The sequence below is a fragment of the Diospyros lotus genome, chromosome 4, assembly GCF_014633365.1.
Source record: "Diospyros lotus cultivar Yz01 chromosome 4, ASM1463336v1, whole genome shotgun sequence".
Classification (NCBI taxonomy): Eukaryota; Viridiplantae; Streptophyta; class Magnoliopsida; order Ericales; family Ebenaceae; genus Diospyros; species Diospyros lotus.
The window spans coordinates 32,924,372-32,943,810 of NC_068341.1; the positions used below are offsets into that span (position 1 = coordinate 32,924,372).

General features: G+C 38.8%; 1 protein-coding gene across 2 annotated transcripts in view; it reads right to left on the reverse strand.

The window, feature by feature from the left end:
• Positions 1 to 19,439, reverse strand: part of LOC127800255 (ultraviolet-B receptor UVR8) — a 63,846-nt gene that overhangs the window by 37,974 nt on the left and 6,433 nt on the right. For both annotated transcript variants that reach the window (XM_052334766.1, XM_052334765.1), the window contains exon 2: positions 1,290 to 1,476. In XM_052334766.1, the coding sequence (XP_052190726.1) occupies positions 1,290 to 1,476 (187 nt within the window). The remainder of the gene's footprint in view (positions 1 to 1,289; positions 1,477 to 19,439) is intronic.

The following is a 19,439-nucleotide window of genomic DNA, read 5'->3' on the forward strand; positions in this document are numbered from 1 at the left end:
CTCAATCATCAATTTGGGTGTAGCATAGGGGAAGTTAGAGGAGAAGGAAAAGAAAAAAAAAAACAAAAGCAATGGAAAAAATGGAAAGACCTTTTGGATCTGCGCGTGTGTTTTTATTTTTTTAACAATTTCAAAATTTTTCACTTTTTTAAAAATAAAAACAAGTATCCAAACACTATTTTCTGTTTTTGCTTTATCTTTACTCCCAACATACCCCACAATGGCCAAATTTTATTACATATGCAACTATATTAATATTGGATCAATGGTAAGGTCTGAACATGATATATTTACTTTCTCTAATATCGTGTTAAATTACCATTTCTCCTATAAGCTTAAGCTATTAGAGAAAAGAATAATTTTATCTTTCATATTATCATTTTCACTCTCAAAACTAACAATACCCAAAATGCTTACCTAAGCAGCAAAGCATCTTCTATAAATTATTCCAAATGATGATAATGTTAATTTGGACACAATACTTCTTACAAAGAGAAGTTACAGTGCAGCATCTGTCCAAATTCCATTTTCTAATTCAAGCATATACTCTTGGCAAGTCTTAAGTTGACACAAATTTCTCCATGGGTAATGAACAAAACTGTTTTAGTCAACACTAATATGTCAACTCATTAATAATCAACTTGGACATTCAAAACTAGTACCAATTCAATCTAAGCCATCAGCAATCAAAGACTGATGATAACTGAAGGAGCAAACTAGCCAAAAGAAGAAAGAGATTAAGAGAAATTGATATATAATGTGAATTACTTTTTGGCCATCATCAGACTCGTTTCAACTTGACCGCCTCTTGCACGCTTGAGCAAGACTTTAAGTTATTTCATTAAAGATAATAATGGCTAAATGAGCACTTAAAAATTTTTGTCTGAATAAAATTAAATCATTCCATCAAACTAAATAATACAAAGGAAAAAGTTTAGAAAGTCATCAATATCAATACAATGTTTTAATTTATTGACAATTTTAACAATTATTTTTTACAGAAAAGATATGATGCACTTTATTCTATGCTAGATGGCAGTAAGTGTTGCATTTAAAAACAGTGGTAAGTGACTCAAAAAAAGGAGTGGTAAAAGTGAAAATGCAGCAAAATCCTTTGGAGAGAAAGAAGTTAAATTTTCGTCATATTTATGTTTCAGCAACTTCTAGAATAAGCAAAGTTCCTAAAATTTTTGGAAACACCATGAATAGCACATTATGCAATTTCTTATTACTAAGATAGCCTAAAAAGTTCTATTCTCCATAACATGATAAACAAATGAAGAACATACCATCCCCAACTGAACATTTGCATACGTGATTCCGAAAATGCAGTTGTATGATCAGCTCCGCAAGTAACAGAGACTATCTCTTGGCCATCTAATGCACTTAATTTAGTGGGAACATATCTATCTTCAGCATCACCATGGCCTAACTGCCCATCCTCTCCCCGCCCCCAGGAACAAACAACATTTCCAGCTGCAAAAATCCACAAAATAACTTTGTTTCAATGTAAGCTTGTACAAGTTAAATTTTGATAACGGCAAGGTTACACGCAAGGAAATCAAGTATGGATTATTGCAAAATAAAAGGATAAGCCAAGATGGAAAAAAAAAAATGCATGATAGCAAGCTAAAAATACCACAAAAATTATATTATTCTGACCAGTTAGAAGAGAAAAAGAAGTCTCTGTAGTACATTTAACCATGTAACAGAAACCCAGCCGAACCATAATTCTATTAAGCAAAGAGTAAACTTGTCAAACTTATAGGGTATTGGAACGTTATTGTGGCTCTATGTCAAACAGAAAACCAAGAACAATCTTACCAAAACTCAAGTACTCCCAGAACTACAAGGGAAGCAGATTTGATTAGTAGTATCAAATCAAGTAGAAAGTATAGACTAATAAACTGGAAGACCATCTACCAGAGTTTAAAAAACATAGAGACCGTTAAAGGAAGAACTCTATTCGAAAAGCAACCAGTATAAGGACGTTTGACACTTGAGGTGCTCAACAGTATTATGGAGTATCCTCATTTATTTGACGTTGTGACTGTTAGCTTTATAGTGATGTACATAGTTATTTGTCTACCCTAAACCTTAAACACATGAATAAAATATTTCTACACTTGTCTTTTCCTTAGTATCAAATCCACTAATGCTACAAAACCCTAACACTAATCCTTAGTCAGCTGCCAGTGTCATTGCAGCCAGTCGCACATCTCTCTCCGGTCGGTCATGCATTTCTTTCTCTCTTCCACCATCAGTTGCCACCATCCACAACCGACAACCAGATTTGCTTCTCTCTTTGTCGCGCCTCTCTCTACTGCCACTGCCTTCAGTTGCAACACCTATCTGGTGACCAGATTTGCGACGGCGACCCCTTTTCTCTATTATCCAGCGACCAGATCTGCAATCTTCAGACCTGTGGCCTTCAAATCTGTGACCTTAGCTTTCGTCCCTTCTCCTTCTGCGACCTGTCGATTTTCCTTCAAATCTGCTTTGGGTTTGTTATTTCTGTTGCTTCAGCTTTAATTTGTGATTCAGTTCATGAGATATGGCATCATCCAATCCTGACGTGTCACATCCTGGAGTTGTGAGTTCATCTTCTCCTCTGAATGCACCTGCGACTGTGCCATTGTTTTCTGGTATTCCTGCCATTACACTGAAAAATTGAATGGCCAGAATTATTTATCATGGCCAGCCTCTGTTGGCATGTGGTTTCAAGGACATAGTGTGAGTGACCATTTGACTAGAAGCTCTCTCACATTGCTGAATTTGATAGGACGTTATGGGATTGCATGGATGCACAATTGGTTACATTGCTGTGGCAATCAATAAATATTGATTTAAACCCTTTATTTCGTGTCCACGAGAACTATATTGATATTTGATCTCCTGCTCAACAGCTTTATATTAATGATATTTTGTAGCTTATACAATATCATTAGTAATTTGTTTTATATTCAAAAGAGAGATTCAGATGTGACTACTTACTTGGGCCATATTCAGTCTGCCATGGCAGATTTTAATGAAATGCTCTCTATTTCAGCTGATCTTACAAGCAAAAGAAATAAAGAGAAATTATTTATGGTGCATACCCTAGCAGGTCTTGGGGCTGATATGGAGGGAGTTCATACCTAGATTGTGAGTAGTCCAACTATACCTACTACGGAAGAGGTCTTTGCTCGAATCCTACACAGCACACAAACTATTTTTGATATTTCGATTTGAGAGCAATCTATACTTCCCTGTCAAAATCATGGATTTTTTTCTAAGATTGGATTTGGAGGTGGTTGTGGTAGGGATGTCAGGTGTGGCCAGGGTGGTGAGTGACCTTATTGTGACTAATGTTGTTGCCCTAGTCATTATAAAGATACTTCTTAAGCATTCCATGGTCAACCTCCTAAGGCAAGTGTTGTACTTCCAATTGTGCAGACGTGCATTCAATGATACCTAATAGTTCTCATACTAAAAGACCAACTCCTACATATACAATCTTTGTTGAGGAGTTAGTAGAGTGTCATCAGTTGTAGGCAACTCAACAAACATCTTCTTCTATAGCTTCTTGTTGGAATCTCAAGTAAAGATAGCAGGCAAGACAGTTATTACAGTTGTAAATAGATGGCTATTATGGAAAGGCCGACCATGGTGGTGCAAGATTGTAAATGGATAATTCTATGGCAGCAATCAAGGAAGACAACAAAGCAATCAATCTAAAATAATTGCGAATGTGTATAAGCTCTAATTAGGATGTTTCTTATATATACTTTTCTCATGTATTCTTTCCTAAACTATAAATTCTAAGGTTATAAATAGAGGATTATTCGAAGAGGCAAGATGTCTTTTGCCTACAATTTCAAAGCTTAGTTGATGCTATTCTTACATGGTATCAGAGCCACAACTAGGCTAGGTGCAGAAAAGACAAAAGTTTGAGCAAAAAATGTCCCAAGAAGAGGTTAGATCATCCAGTGTTGTAAGGGTTTTAGTGCCTAGCGAGGGGCCTAAAACTACAGTACCTGCTAAAAATCGATCATTGCCAATTAGTTCAGTGAAACTAGATGGACGTAACTATCTAACCTAGTCCTGCTCCTACAAATTGTTCATTGAAGCTTGAGGATTGGAAGACTATATCATTGGCATGAAAAAAAACCTGTTGCTAAAGATGTACAAGCTCGATGTGGAAAAGAGAGAAAAACAATGTTGAACAAGATAGAAAAGAGATAAACCCCCTTTTAGGAGTAGAACTCTATGTTTTGGTGTAGCATCCTTCCATTGAAATTTATAGTAAGTTGTACAATAATTAAGGCTACAATTGAGGCCTAAATGATAGCTAATTACATCTAATCACATGCTAATTGGCTGCTAATTACATGTTAATTGACAGCTACTCCAACAGTGGCAAATCGTCGTTCCTTGATTTATGGAAAATCCTCTTTCCTTGATTTATGGCAAAGATACTTTCCTTGATTTATAGCAAATCTTCTTTCCTTGATTTATGGCAAAGATACTTTTCTTGATTTATGAGCTTGATTCATGACACTCCCTCTCAAGCTGGTAAATAGACATTGTCCATTCCTAGCTTAGCTATAATCTTGTGGAAGACAAGACTAGAGAGTCTCATGATTAGAACATCAGCTAGCTGGGATTCACTTGATATATAAGGAGTACAAATAAGCCCTCTGTCCAGTTTCTCTTTAATAAAATGTTGATCAACCTCAATGTGTTTTGTTCAATCATGTTGTACAGGATTGTGTCCAATGCTGATAGCAAACTTATTATCACAATAGAGTTTCATAGGGCTATCCCACTTGAGTCCCAAGTCTTCAACAATAATTTTCAACCATAGCAACTCACATATACCTTGTGTCATTGCTCGCGAAATTCCAATTCTACACTTGACCTAGCCACAATAGTCTGCTTCTTACTCTTCCAAGTAACTAGATTTCATCCCAAGAAAATGCAATACCCTGTGCTAGACCTCCTATCAACCATTGAACTTGCATAATTTGCATCAATATAGGCCTTTAGGGTAAGTTTAACCCCTTTTTTGAACAAAATTCCCTTTCCTAGGGTTCCTTTGAGATTGTGCAGTAGGGGTGTTCACGGTTCGATCTGGCCGGTTTTGAGCCAGTTTAATGCGTCGAACCGCAAGCTCGGTTTTCTTCATAATCAAACTAAGCAGTTTTATTTGGTGTGGAAAAATCGCACTGCATTTGCGGTTCGGTTTCCGTGGTTTCCTGCAACACAACTTACTGAACTTAGCAGCTTCGTGATGTTGAAGACTCGCACTACAACTCACCCAAAGGCCAGAGCACGCCCTATGTTCCAAACATGGCATAATCAACAGAAAGTGAGTAAGAGAGATAGAGAGAAAGCATACCTATTGTGACTATGCCGCGATTCAAACAGCAACACGACCAACGACCAGAGATGGGAATGGGAGGAGGAAGAAAATGGGGCGACAGGCGATCAAAATGGGAGAGTCGAGAGGGCGCTCAAGCCTGCGACGGCAGGAGGCTAGGGTGGGACTGGGGTCGATCGACGTCGGAGTGGGGGATCAGAAAGAGTGCTACCGGTTGCGACGGCTTGGGGCCGTCGGTGGGTTGGGGCCGATCGACGATGGTCTGATGGAAATGGCAAAGAGGAGAGCAAGAAGGTGCGACAGGGGGCTTTGGCCTTTGGGTGAGTTTTAGGGTTTCTGCCCTTTTATACTTTATATTATTTTTTTTTAATTTTATAAAATATATGCAGGCAGTTCGATTTTGAACTGAACCGTCGGTCTTCCAAACCGCAAACCACGCAGTTTGGAAGTTTTCCAAACCAAACCGGACCACCAGTTCTAAAAAACCGACAGGTTCGGTCCGGTCCGGTGCGGTTTGGCCGGAAACCGCGATCCAGTGATTTTTTTGAACACTCCTATTGTGCAGAATTCTATAGACTGTTTGCAGGTGAAGCTCTTTGGGTTTGTGCATAAACTGACTTACTATGCGCACTGCATAGGCTATGTCCGGCCTTGTGTGAGATAGCCAACTAATCTTTGATAGGCTTCTTTGTCAGTATCCTTGTCTCACCCTGTTTCTCCCAATTTGTGATTAGAATCAATCGAGATGCTAGCTGGTTTGCAAGCCATTTTCCCTGTGTCTCTCAAAAGGTCAAGAACATACTTGTGTTGAGATATGACTATTCCATGCTTGGATCGTGTCTCCAATACCTAGGAAATATTTTAAATTCCCTAGTTCCTTGATCTCAAACTCCTCAACCAAACATCTACCCAAGTTCTGCCTCTCCTTTTCCTCATTTCCTGTCACTTAATGTCATCAACATAAATAATAAGAGTTGTGACAAAATTTGAACCTAAGTGTTTTGTGAATAGATTATGGTCCCCTTGGCTCGGTTTGTAACCCATGGCCTACATTACTTTGGAAAATCACTCGAACCAAGCTCTAGGTGACTGTTTTAGGCCATATAGTGCCTTTTTGAATCTACAAACCTTAGTCCCAGACTCCCAGGTCTGTTTTTGTTGAATGCTGGGTGTATATCCATACAAATTTCCTCCTCAAGGTCTCCATGCAAGAAAGCATTCTTTACATCAAACTGTAACAAAGGCCAACTAAATGCGAGGGATAAGAGAATTCTCACCATGTTCATTTTGGCTACCGAGGCAAAGGTTTCTTAGTAGTCTATTCCATATGTTTGGGTATAACCCTTAGCTACCAACTTAGCCTTGTATCTTTTCAAGTGTTTCATTTGCTTTATACTTGATTGTGAAGACCCATTTGCACCCAATGGGTTTCTACCCTTTTTGGTAAATCCACAATTTCCCATGTATTATTCCTCTCAAGAGCCTGCATTTCAACACTCATGGCATTCCTCCAATTTTCACAGTTTAAAGCAATGTGGTAGGAATGAATGTTATGTGTATGTTTGTAAGAAAGCTTCTATGAGATGGAGAGCATCTTTTAAAGGATACAAAGTGAGAGAGTGGATATAAGGTCAATATCAGCCATTGAATCAATATTAGAAGATGAGTCAATAGATGTTACCTCATTTCCAGACATTGGAACTGATGATAGGTGCAACCTTGGTTCGAGTTTTGCATTATTTCTTCTTGAGTAAATTTGAAGAAACCTTTTGTCAATGGTGGTCTCCTCCCTGACAGTTTGGAGAACAGGTTGAAGGGAGGATTTAGGTTCATGAGCTTGTGAGGTAGAGTCAAATGCACGTTCAGGTAGTAGGTCAAGGGAAGGTTCAAATGCAAGTTGTACAAGTAGAGGTTTAGGAGCTGGAGTTGGCTGTAGAAAGTTAGGAAGGAGTAGTTTATCCTTATCTTCCACACTTAAGGTCTCCCTCTGAAGAGAAGGGTGAGTAAAATAGAGTTCAATTTCAACAAAGGTAACATCTACAGAAACCAAAAATTTTTTAGTCAGAGGATGATAGCATTTGTACCCTTTTTGCGTAGAAGAATAGCCCACAAAGACACACTTAAGAGCTCTAGGATCCAACTTCCCCCAATGAGGGTTATGAACATGAACAAATGAAACACACCCGAATACCTTAGGACTAAGCTGATTTGTGGTAGGAAGAATAGGATAGAAGTGGGATAAGACTGCTATTGGAGTTTGAAAATGTAACACTCGAGAGGGTAATTTGATTATGACATGAGTGGCTATGAGGACAGCTTCTCCCCAAAATTGTTTAGGCACATTTTTGTGAAACAACAATGCCTTAGTAGTATCTAGGAGATGGTTGTTCTTTTGTTTGGAAATCCCATTCTGTTGAGAGGTAGAAACACACGAGGATTCATGAATAACTCCCCGTTGAAGGAAATAGTGGGAAAGGGTTTGGTTGAAATAATCCCTTGCATTGTCTAACCGAAACCATTTGATTTGTGCCCCAAATTGATTGTGGATCATAGAAAATAAATTGGGAAGAATATCATTCACATTAGTTTTACATTTAAGAAGAAAGACCCATGTAAGCCTTGTGCAATCATCAATGAACGAAACAAACTAACGTGCCCCAAAAACATTAGGAATGGTTGATGGACCCCAGATATCACTATGAATCAATTCAAAAGGAGTAAGACATCTATTATTAATAGCTGGGAAAACAGCACGTCTATGTTTAACAAACTCACAAACATCACAATGAAACTCTCTAATATCAAGGTTTTGAAACAACGAAAGGAACATGAATTTAAGAGTAGAAAAAATAGGATGTCCCAACTAGTAATGATGCAGCCAAATAGTATCCTTAGGGGGTATATGTGGTTTTGAAAGACATGTTAGAGGTTGCTTCCACCTGCCAATAGGTAATTTCTAATATTTCTCAAGATAGTATAAGCCATCCCATTCCTTAGCATGTCCAATCATTAGTCTCGAGTCCTTGTCCTAAAACCAACGGCAAGATGGAAGAAAAAACACTTTGCAATTAGTGTCATAGGATAGCTTGGAGACGAAGATTAGGTTGGTGGACAGTTTAGGCACATGAAAGACATTTTTTAGGGTTAAGAAATGACTGATTTTGATCTCTCCTATTCCAGCTAATATGATCAAAGAACCATCAGCTGTAACAATTTTCCGATTGCTAGAATAGGGTGAGTATGAGAGAAAAAAAACCGGGAGGAAGGAGTCATATGTGTTGAGCCAAGTTGCTCTAATCAACCTATTGTGTATTTTGATGTTTAACAAAACATAATTTTAGTAAAACTATTTTTAGTATGTTTAAAACCCCTAATGGATTTTTGATACTTGTTAAGTATTATAGTATTTTGTGTATCAAAACGAACCAAGAAATGCTATTTGATTCTAAGTAGAATATTAGCACACTATAAGGGAACATATAAGAAAATGTTTTCCTTTTGGAAAACTAACTCCCGGTATTTTCATAGCTAGTATTCATTATTGTGAAAATGATTTTTAGTGAATTTTTCAAGTAATGGAAAGTATGTATTTTGGAAGTGCTAAAATCGTCAAAACCAGAATTTGTTCTAAAACCCAAAATCTACTTTCTTATCTATTTGGATTTTAATTTTTTAGATATTTTTATTGAATCCAAATGGGGGGTACTTTGTTATTTACATTTATGTATTAAAGTAAATGGAAGGTAAAATATAAATAAAAGAAAATGTGGACATTTACTTAAACTAAAGAAATGTAAATATCTTGTAATGAATTTATGCTATGTATTGTATTATCAAAGCAAATCTTATTTTTCTGAAATCTGGACTGAGAGTCGACTCCCAATGAGGGACAGTCGATTGTAAGTCAAAATGGTAGTCGACTGTGGATGTGCATCAATCGATATAGCCGAGCATTGTTTATGCAAAGTCGAGGTAGCCGAGAATGGGTTTTAGCCAATCGACTGTAGGTCAATGAGAGTCGATTGTCTGCAGTGAGAGTCGACTGTGGGTGTCGCGGAGTCGACTGTCAATTAGAGCAATCGACTGCCAGACTCCAACAGTCGGATTTTTGGAGCCGTTGCAGGTCGTTTTGGGAGCCCCAATATAAATATCAAGAGGAGAAATCTGAAGGAGGTTAATGCTCTACCATTTCCTATCTTCCTAAAGCACACCCAAGCTCTCAAGCACTCAATCAAAGCAATCCAAGGCCCAAGAAGCTTTAGAGATCTATCCATTGGAGCCTCAAGGCAAAGAAGAAGTTTTCTTCTTATTGGTAACTTGTATCATTTCATTTTGCCTTGTATATTGTTCTTGTATTGATATCCATTGTAGTCCAAGTGTGTTGGACATAGGATTGATTTATTTGTATTAGATTGTGGATTGTGAGTGGCATCCTAGAGCCCAAGTAATCTAGGTGTATTATTTTGTTATATTAGTTTCCGAGGTGAGCTAAGGGGAAACCTCGGGGTGTACAAGTTTGCTAGGTGTTCTTGTGTGGAAACCTAGTGGTGGTTTTAGTGAAACCTCAAGTGTCGGTTTGACCTTGAGAGAGTGGAGTAGGTGTGTTGGATACACCGAACCACTATATATCTTGTGTCTATATTGTGGTTGTTTGTGTATTTATATTACTATCATTTCCAAACAACATATATATTTATAACAAGTGTATTTTGTGTATAAGAAAATCTCAAGAGTTTTAAAAAGGAAAGAATCGATTCAATAAGTTTTTAATCACTCAATTCACCCCCCCCCCCCCCTCTTTAGTGGCCATTGTGTGTGTCAAGGGACCAATAATATGGCATGTGGTTCCAGAGTCAATAATCCATGAGTCTTTAAGGGATGTATAAAAGGCATTTAAAGCATGTGAATTTGGGATTTTACCCGATTGTCCTGAAGAGGATAGTACCTCAAGGGTACTTAAAAAGTACTACAACCTTTCAATCTCCTCCTTGTTGAATTCTTTTGGTTCATGGGACTATTTTTTCTCCCGTGGAGTTGCCATATTAACTTGCCCCTGACTCCTATGTTGATGTTGTCTGCCTCTATTTCCCCATTCCTTGCTTGGTGGCTTTCCATGTAGCTTCCAGCACATCTCCCTAGTATGCCATGGTTTCTTGCAAAAAGTACACCACATATTCTCGCGATTGTCATTGCCCATGGATTTGAAGACCAAACCCTAACAATTTACCAACTGACCTCATATAAGAAAGAGCTAATGTAGGGGCATCAAGGATTAGATCATCCTTCTTTTTTAGTGATAGGGAAGATTATTCCTAGTTTGAGTAAACAATGCAGTAATACCAATGTATTTTGTGAAGCTTGCGAGTTTGGTAAACACCTAAGAAGTACTTATCCTACAATTAATAAAAGGAGTACTAAGCCATTCATGATTGTCCATTCAAATGTTTGGGGAACTATTAAGAGTTAAATGCGCACATGAGGCGGACCTAGCCGCGAGGCTCAGAGAGACGAAGCCCTATGCACCTCAGCAAGGTTGAGTCGCAGCGTCGTGCCTCATGCGGAGGCAAGATGAGCACGCTTCACGCACCTTTTGCACAAAGACGAAACACTCAAAAAATTTTAAAATTTCGAACACAAAAAGGGATGTTTCAGCTGCAATGGAAGTCAAAAAGTCTGTTGCTTTTGAGTGAAAAAATCTTCCATTCAAAGAAAAAGAGAGAAATCAAAACTTTCTTTCTAAGTTAAAAGTTAAACCTGAAAAGTTTTGTCTTATACTAAGTTAAAGAATACCGAGCCTTTCTATGCGAACAAAACTATTCAAAGAGTTAACCAGCTTGATTGAAGGAACCAGTGAATCGAGCATCCAATTCAAACCTATAGAAAACAACTCAAATCATCAGGCTTCATCGCAATCTTGATGTATTTCTGTTCTTTCTTTTTCGGTCCATGAGCTTTGTCCATAGATTCTCTTGTTTGTTGCATAATAGGACTACATTTTTGAGTTTTAGGGTGGCAGGCGAGCCTACTGCTGCAAGCAAGAGCTTCATTGGACCTCCCACGCGCCAGCAAACAGGTCGCCCAGACTAGGCAAACCAGTCTTGATCGACATGGCCGGAGGTAGGCAAACCAGTGCCGGCAACTTTGACCTCCACAGACTAAGTTTTTGTTGGTTTTCTATTTTTTTGTGCTTGCTGTTCCTTTTTTGGCTTCTCTGCTCACTGAATTGGTTATTTTTTTGCTAAAAGAGCAACAGCACTGTGTTCTGTCTTCTTACTTGGTTTTCTTTGTTTACTTGGTTAATTGGTTTTCACTGTATACTTAATCTAATGTACCTGTTGTGCAACCTGTTAACACCAGCTTGCTTGCAATTTTTATATGAAATAATTATATTCGTATTTAATATAATAATAAATTATTTTGTGATCAATGTCTTTACTGTATTTGTAACTATATAAGTATATATTGTATTATCTTCTTGCTGTTGTTTTCCAATCTTCAAACAATAGACTGTTGCAGCTTGTTTAATGTTTATAACTTTATGTTAACTGTTTATATTTTTATAACTTTATAATTTATATTACATTAAATATTCCTGTTGTTCAGTCTAAATAAGACATCTTTATATTATATATATAATTATAATCTCTTTTGCTGTATGTCTTTAGGGACATTCTGATGCAATTTATTTTTGTTTTTGTTTTGAAACTTTTGCTAATTGTTATCCCATTTGCTTTTTTTTTTTTTTTTAAATGATTCTGTTTTGTGTGTTTGTGATTTTGTGATTTTGGCAATGTGTTCTATTTCTATTGTTTTTTCTTTTGGAACAATAAAGCAATTTCATGTTTTTTTCTTTCTTCTAATGGTTTATTTATTTTTTATACCATCTAGGCTTGAATTAAATAGCTAGTGTCGAGAATTCTGGGATCACTGCTCAAAAAGATCCAGCTTGGAAATATTGTAATTTGGCATATCCAAACAATAGGAACAAGGTTGCTTGTAATTTTTGTGGAAAAGTCACAAATGGGGGAGTATATCAAGCGAAACAACACATTATTGGTGGCTTTAGAATAAGTGTCCAGCTCATGTGCATGAGATAAAAAATTTCATGTTGAAAAAGGCCGAAGAAAGTAATGCTGCAACCATAAACCTTATGGGAATTAATGTTTTTTTTATGGTATTGGGGATGAGGAGGAAATTGAAGAACAAATACAATCTAAAGCGAAAAGGGTTGCTTCAAGTTCTCAAAGTAACAATAAATTTGTTGGTGTGAAGAAGGCAAAACCAAAGGACCTTATGGATTTATATTTCACTCCTAATCCACAAAAAGTAGTACAAGATAGGATAGAAGGCAAGATGAAACAAGCGGCCATCAATGAATAATGTAAAAAGGAGTTAAGGGATAGGGCATGTATAGGAATTGCTACGAGGTGTTATGATACAGGCAGACCATTTAGTGCTGCAAAATTAGAAAGTTTTGCAGTGGCAGTTGAAGCAATCAGGCAATATAGTTCTGGTGTGAAGCTACCTAGTAACCATGAGCTAAGAGTTCCTTTGTTGAAGAAGCAAGTTGATAACACCAAACAAATGCTCAAGGCTCATGAAGAAGATTGGGCAGAAAATGGACGCTCAATTCGTTCTGATGGTTGGAGGGATCCGGTTTGGAATAGAGACATCGTAAATTTTTTTAGAACCCTCCAAGAGGATCAGTGTTCATCCAATCAATCGATGTCTCTAATGTTGTGAAGAATGCCGAGAAGTTGTTTCATTTACTTAATGATATGGTGGACCAAATTGGTGAGGCAAATGCGGTTCAAGTGGAGACAAATAATGCCTCCACCTATGTTGCTACAGGTATATATTTTAGATTCTTAATTTCATATTCATATTTAAATATGTTTTCTAATTTAATTAATTCAAAAAGTAGTTAATATATTCAAATTTTTCCATTTGCATCAGCCAAAATGTTAGAAGTAAGAAGACCACATTTATATTGGGGAGTCCATTGCATTGGTTTGATGTTGGGGGATACTGGAAAGTTGCCTACAATTCATCGAACCTCGAAGAGGGCTATATTTTTGAGTGGTTATATTTATAACCAGACTGGTGTGGTTAATATGATGCCACACTTTACCGGAGGTAGAGAACTAACAAGGTTTGCAGTTGCAAGATTCGCTACAGCCTTTCTAACACGTTAGTCATTGCATATTCAGAGAAAAAACTTAAGATGTCTACTTCTGAAGAATGAAACCCTAGTAAGTGGGCAAAGGATCAAGCAGGTAAAAGAGCTGCTGGAACTGTATTGATGATTACATTTTGCAGGAATATAGTGGAAATTCTTAAAATTTTTTTGGCCCTCTTGTTCGCATTCTTTGTTTGGGTGATGGAGAGAAGAAACCCGCCATGGATTATATTTATGAGGCAATGGATAGGGCCAAGGAAGCCCCATTGCAACGTCCTTTCATGATGACGATTCAAAGCATGGACATATTTCTTATATAATTGATGATAGGTAGTCTTCCCAACTCCATCGGCCTTTACATGTAGCTGGGCACTACTTAAACCCTGAATTTTTACCATTCAAACCCTAACATCGACCAAGATGAAGAAGTCACAACAAGGTTGTATGATTAATTAACAGTTAACTCCTTAATGAAGAGTGGGATGCGCAACATTTAATGCATCATTCTCACAGAGGCATAATTAACAATTAACGTTTCTATTCAATCATAATAAAATTAACATTAACACTTAATAGGGTTGTGCTACATAGATAGTTCATCCCAACCACATTAAATGGGCTTGGTCGTGCTGGTCATCTAGTTCATCCATGTTCCTTACTTGGTGATAAAGTCAAGGGGCGCTTGTACTGTAGAGGCTGTGAGGTGTCCCAACTGTTCTGTGGTTAGCTAGATGGTGTCGGAGTGGGCCGAGCCCACTTTCAAAACGGACGGGCCTGAGTCTAACTAAGTTGGACCCAATGACAAAAGGGGTCCTTCTATGGCCCGGGTCGGGCTTGTCATGGAGGTCTTGCTGTAAATTTCTGAATGAGACCATCTCACCCCACTTGTTGCTCTAGCTCTCTTTGATGATGTCGCCATCATGGTCGACGTCGTCCGACATAGTGCAGGGCCCTTCTTTTCAGCATACCCATAGTACCAAACGTCTACATCTTCCATAATGAACCGATCCGTAAGGACAGTTATCTCCGGTGGCTAGAATGGTATCTCTCCAATGACCTTGGTCGTCGTGAGTTTCAAGTGTGGCTTGATCATGCAGAAGTGGGTCATGATCCTAATGTTTGAATTTTCTAGCTGGTAGGTGGTGCTCCACGGGCACTCTTTCTCTTTCATGGAGACGTACGAGTTCCCTTAATATTTCAGGTTTGTTGAGCAAGTGACGGGAAATACAAATTTTGCCTACTTCGTTTCTTCTCTGGTGACCCGGTTGTCGTGGACGATGATATGCATCGTTCTCGACGCATTATGCAGGCACTGGGGCTTGTATTGTATGGTGCAGGCGTCGATGAGCATGGACAGCTTGCGCAGTTTCTGAAACATTTGATCCGGCATGGACGGGAATACCAGTTTGATTGGACTGGGCGTTGACGTGGCTAGGGGTTGAATCGTCGTCGAGGAGCATTCTCCATCAATGTGGTCGTCGATTAGGATCTTCATTCTGACACGCAGCACTTTTGGTTATCGCTGGGAATGCATTTATATTGCTTTGTGTGGCCGGCGTCGTTTTGATCCCCAATGACAGTGGCAATCTCGTAAATGAAAAGTGACACCAATTGGCTCCCCCTCGCAAAAGTCCCTGTAATGGGGGTAATTGGGGTCGCTTTTATAGTGCCCTTTTGTAGAGGCCCTTTAATATTACAAGAGCCTCTACCCTCTGTTTTTGTTCACCACGTGATAAACGTCAATTGGTCCACTTGTCGCCCATTGGTTGGGAGGCTAAAAGCCGTGTTCGGAGTACAACTGATGTGGACTTTGCGCATTTATTACAATAAATGCCTCGTGTAACAGGGGTTGTACTCGGAAGAGAAAAGTAGTTTGTTGGGAAGCGCATGCGAGGTCTACGCGTCCTGGAGAAAGAGGGTGACCTTGTACTTTGTGGGACTAACCCATGAGTTAAAATAGGTTAAGTGCGAAGCACAACATTTAATGGGAATTCAAAATTTAAAATTCAGAGAGTGATATCTTCATATGGAAGTACACGTACCAGAAGATACTTAGCACTAAATGATAAAGAAATACTCATAGCCCACCTATCATGTTTAATGGGCTTAGTTAGACATTTATTAGGTGGGCTTTAATACGTACTATACGTGTGGACCGTCTAGTATGCATTAAGCCAGAGGAGGATGAAGAGGAATATGCATTCGACAACGGATCGGAGTGGCGGTTCGAGTAGCCGTGTTGGTCCAAGAACGCCCTCTTTTGGAATTGGAAAGAGATCCTACCCCCTTAGGAGAAGGGGTGTGCTTCCTAGGAGGTTTGTTGCGGTAAATGCACCGCTCGTTCACACCGAGCCTAGCAAAGGATAGTTCAAATAATCCGAGTATGGGGCCCCCATCATCACCAAGTTCGAAGGGCAGATCCTCTTATCGTTGATCCCACTGACACATCTACGACACCAATAGAATGACACGTGCGGTACATTTACCACAACAAACCTCCTGGGAAGCACACATCTTTTCTTAACGGGGTAGGATCTCTTTCTAATTCCGAAAGAGGGCATTCTCAGACCAACACAGCTACCCCGAATTGATACTCTAGCCTGTCCTCAGATGCATATTCCTCTTTCTCCTCCTCTGGCTCAATGCGTACCAGATGGCCAATGCGTATAGTACGTATTAAAGCTCACCTAATAAATTTCCAACTAAACTCATTAAACATAGTAGGTGGGCTACAAAAACTTCTCTATCATTTAGTGCTAAGTACCTTCTGGTACGTGTAATTCCTTCTGGAGATATCACTCTCCAAATTTTAAATTTTAAATTTTAAATTTGAATTTTGAATCCCTATTAAATGTTGCATTTTCCCACTTAACCTATTTTAACTCACGGGTGGGTCCCACAAAGTATAAGTTCACCCTCTTTCTCAAAGACGTGTGGGCCCCGCATGTGCTTCCTAACAAACTATTTTTCTCCCCCAAGTACAACCCCCTTTACACAAGGCATTTACTATAGTAAATGCGCAAAGTTCACGTCAGTTGTACTCCAAACGCGACTTTTAGCCACCCAAACCAATGAGCGACAAGTAGACCAACCGACATTCGCCACGTGGCAAACAAAAACGGAGGGTAGAGGCCCTTGTAATATTAAAGGGCCACTACAAAGGAGCACTATAAAAGTGACCCCAGTTACCCCCATTACAGGGAATTTTGTGAGGGGGAGCCAATCAGTGTCACTTCTCATTTACAAGACTATCACTGCCACCAGGGATCAAAACGACCCCGGCCACACAAAGCAAGATAAAGGCACTCCCAGCGATAACCAGAAGTGATGCGCATCAAAATGGAGATCCCCATCGACGACCACATCAACGGAGAACGCTCCTCGATAACAATTCGACCCCTTGCCACGTCAACGCCCAATCCGATCAAACTAGTATTCCCGTCTATAGCGGATCAAATGTTTTAAAAATTGCGCAAGCTGTCCATGCTCATCGACGCCTACACCATACAATACATACCCCAGTGCCCGCACAACGCATTGGGAACGATGCGCATCATTGTCCGCGACAACCTAGTCACCAAAGAAGACACGAAGCAAGCGAAATTTGTATTTTCCATCACTTACTCAACAAACCTAAAGTACTACGGGAACTCGTAATGCCTCCATAAAAGAGAAGGAGTGCCCGTGGAATGCCACCTACCAGCTGAAAAATTCCAACATCGGGACTACGACCCACTTCTACAAGATCAAGGCACGCCTGAAACTCACGACAACCAAGGTCATCGGAGAGATACCATTTCGGCCATCGGAGATAACAGTCTTCATGGACCGATTCACTATGGAAGACGTAGATGTCTGGCACTACGGGTACGTCGAGAAGAAAGCCCCCGCACTGTGTCGGACGGCATCAACCATGACGGCAACAAGTGGTTTGGGATGGGCTCGTTCAAAAATTCACGACAGGACCTCCATGACGAGCCCGACCTGGGCCATAAAAGGACCTCATTTGTCATTGGTCCAGCCCAGTTAGACTCGGGCCTGTCCGTTTTCGAAGTGGGCTCGGCCCACTCCGACACCATCCAGCTAATCACAAAGCAGCTTGGACACCTCGGAGCCTTCACAGTACAAGCATCCCATAACTTCATCACCAAGCAAGAAACAAGGATGAACCAAAATGCCAGCATGGCCAAGCCCATCTAATGTGGTTGGGATGAACTGTTTGTGTAACCCAACCCTGTTAAGTGTTAATGTTAATTTTATTATGATTGAATAGGAATGTTAATTGTTAATTATGTCTCTGTGAGAATGGTGCATTAAATGCTACGCATCCCACTCTTCATTAAGGAGTTAATTGTTAAGGGTTTAGGGTTTAAAAATTAAAATGTGAAATACGGTGTAACAAATTCCATTGTTTTATTGATCATAAAATGTTAATTACAGCACTAATCCCACCCTCGTCCCTATTCTCCCACACCAAGTACACCATAAGTGCATTATCCAACAAATTACTATACCAACCGGACATCTCACCGTCCTAGTCCCTAAACCTAATAAAACCACACGGAACCTGTTGATCATGTCCCTGCAGACGTGGCATCCCACGTACTATCGGATGATCCTGCTGCCAACATTGAACACGTCGGACGAGCCAGGTGTTGACACCGGGTTGGGCTCGTCTCCAAAGGTTGGTGCCAAGAATTGAGTTGCAAGACAAAATTTCTGATGAGCTAGACAAGTATAGAAATGCAGAAGGCCATTTTGGAAAAGAGATGGCTGAAAGGCAAAGGAATAAAAAATCACCAGGTAATATCCAAATTGCTTTTCTAATTATTTTTTTATTTTTTCAAAAAAGTTTTATAAATTAGAGTTTCTTTAATAAACAGCCGAGTGGTGGCTATGTATGGATCATCAACTCCAATCTTGTAAAAGTTTGATGTTAGGGTTTCAAGTCTCACATGCAGTGCTTCAAGTTGCGACAGAAATTGATGTTTGAGCATGTAAGAGATCACCATTACCTATTTGGTTGTGTTTTTTATTTTTCTTCAGTCAATAACTTATAGTTATACTTTTAAGTTTCTTTTAAAAAAATTTATGCAGCTTCATAGGAAAAGGAGAAATAGGCTTGCACAAGAGCGCCTAAATAATCTGGTTTTTGTCAAGTACAATCGAGCATTGGATTGTCAATTCAATAGGCGTGATACTATTGTTCCCATTCTTTTGAATGACATTGATGATAGTAATGAGTGGTTAATTAGAAGGATGAAAGATAATTCTAATAACGATTCGTTTCTGGAGATGAGTCTTTGACATGGGATGATGTTGTTAGGGCTTCTGGTGTCAATGATCCATCAATTAAACAAGATCAAAGTCACATGTTGCTTCGGCTTCATCATCATAAAGAGAGAGTGTTGCTTCATCTAGGTCCAGTCCATTGCAACTCATAGATGAGCAGGAGCCTAATTTGAAGGATTTGGATGAAGAAAATATTGAATCATTCCATGAAGAAAATGAAGAGGAAGAAGATTTTGAACTTGAATCTGATGAGGATTGAGAAAATAGTGCAATGTGTAACTTTTGACATATTTCATTTACTTGCTCTTTTTGTTATGAATTTTTCTACTTAAAAGTGAAACTTGAGATTGAAACAATGCTTCATATTAATGCTTTAAAGTTCCAGTACTCCGTTGAACTAAGAATAGTTGTTAATTATTAGTGTTAGTTATTTATTATTCATGATTGTATGAGTTTGCATTTTTTTTAAATAAATGAACAATGGAAATATGAGTTTGCACTTATTCATGATTGTATGAGTTTGTATTTACCTCTTTCTAGGTATATATGAAAAATATTGGTATATAACTATTTTATAATTTTTTTGGAATAAATGTGCACATCATG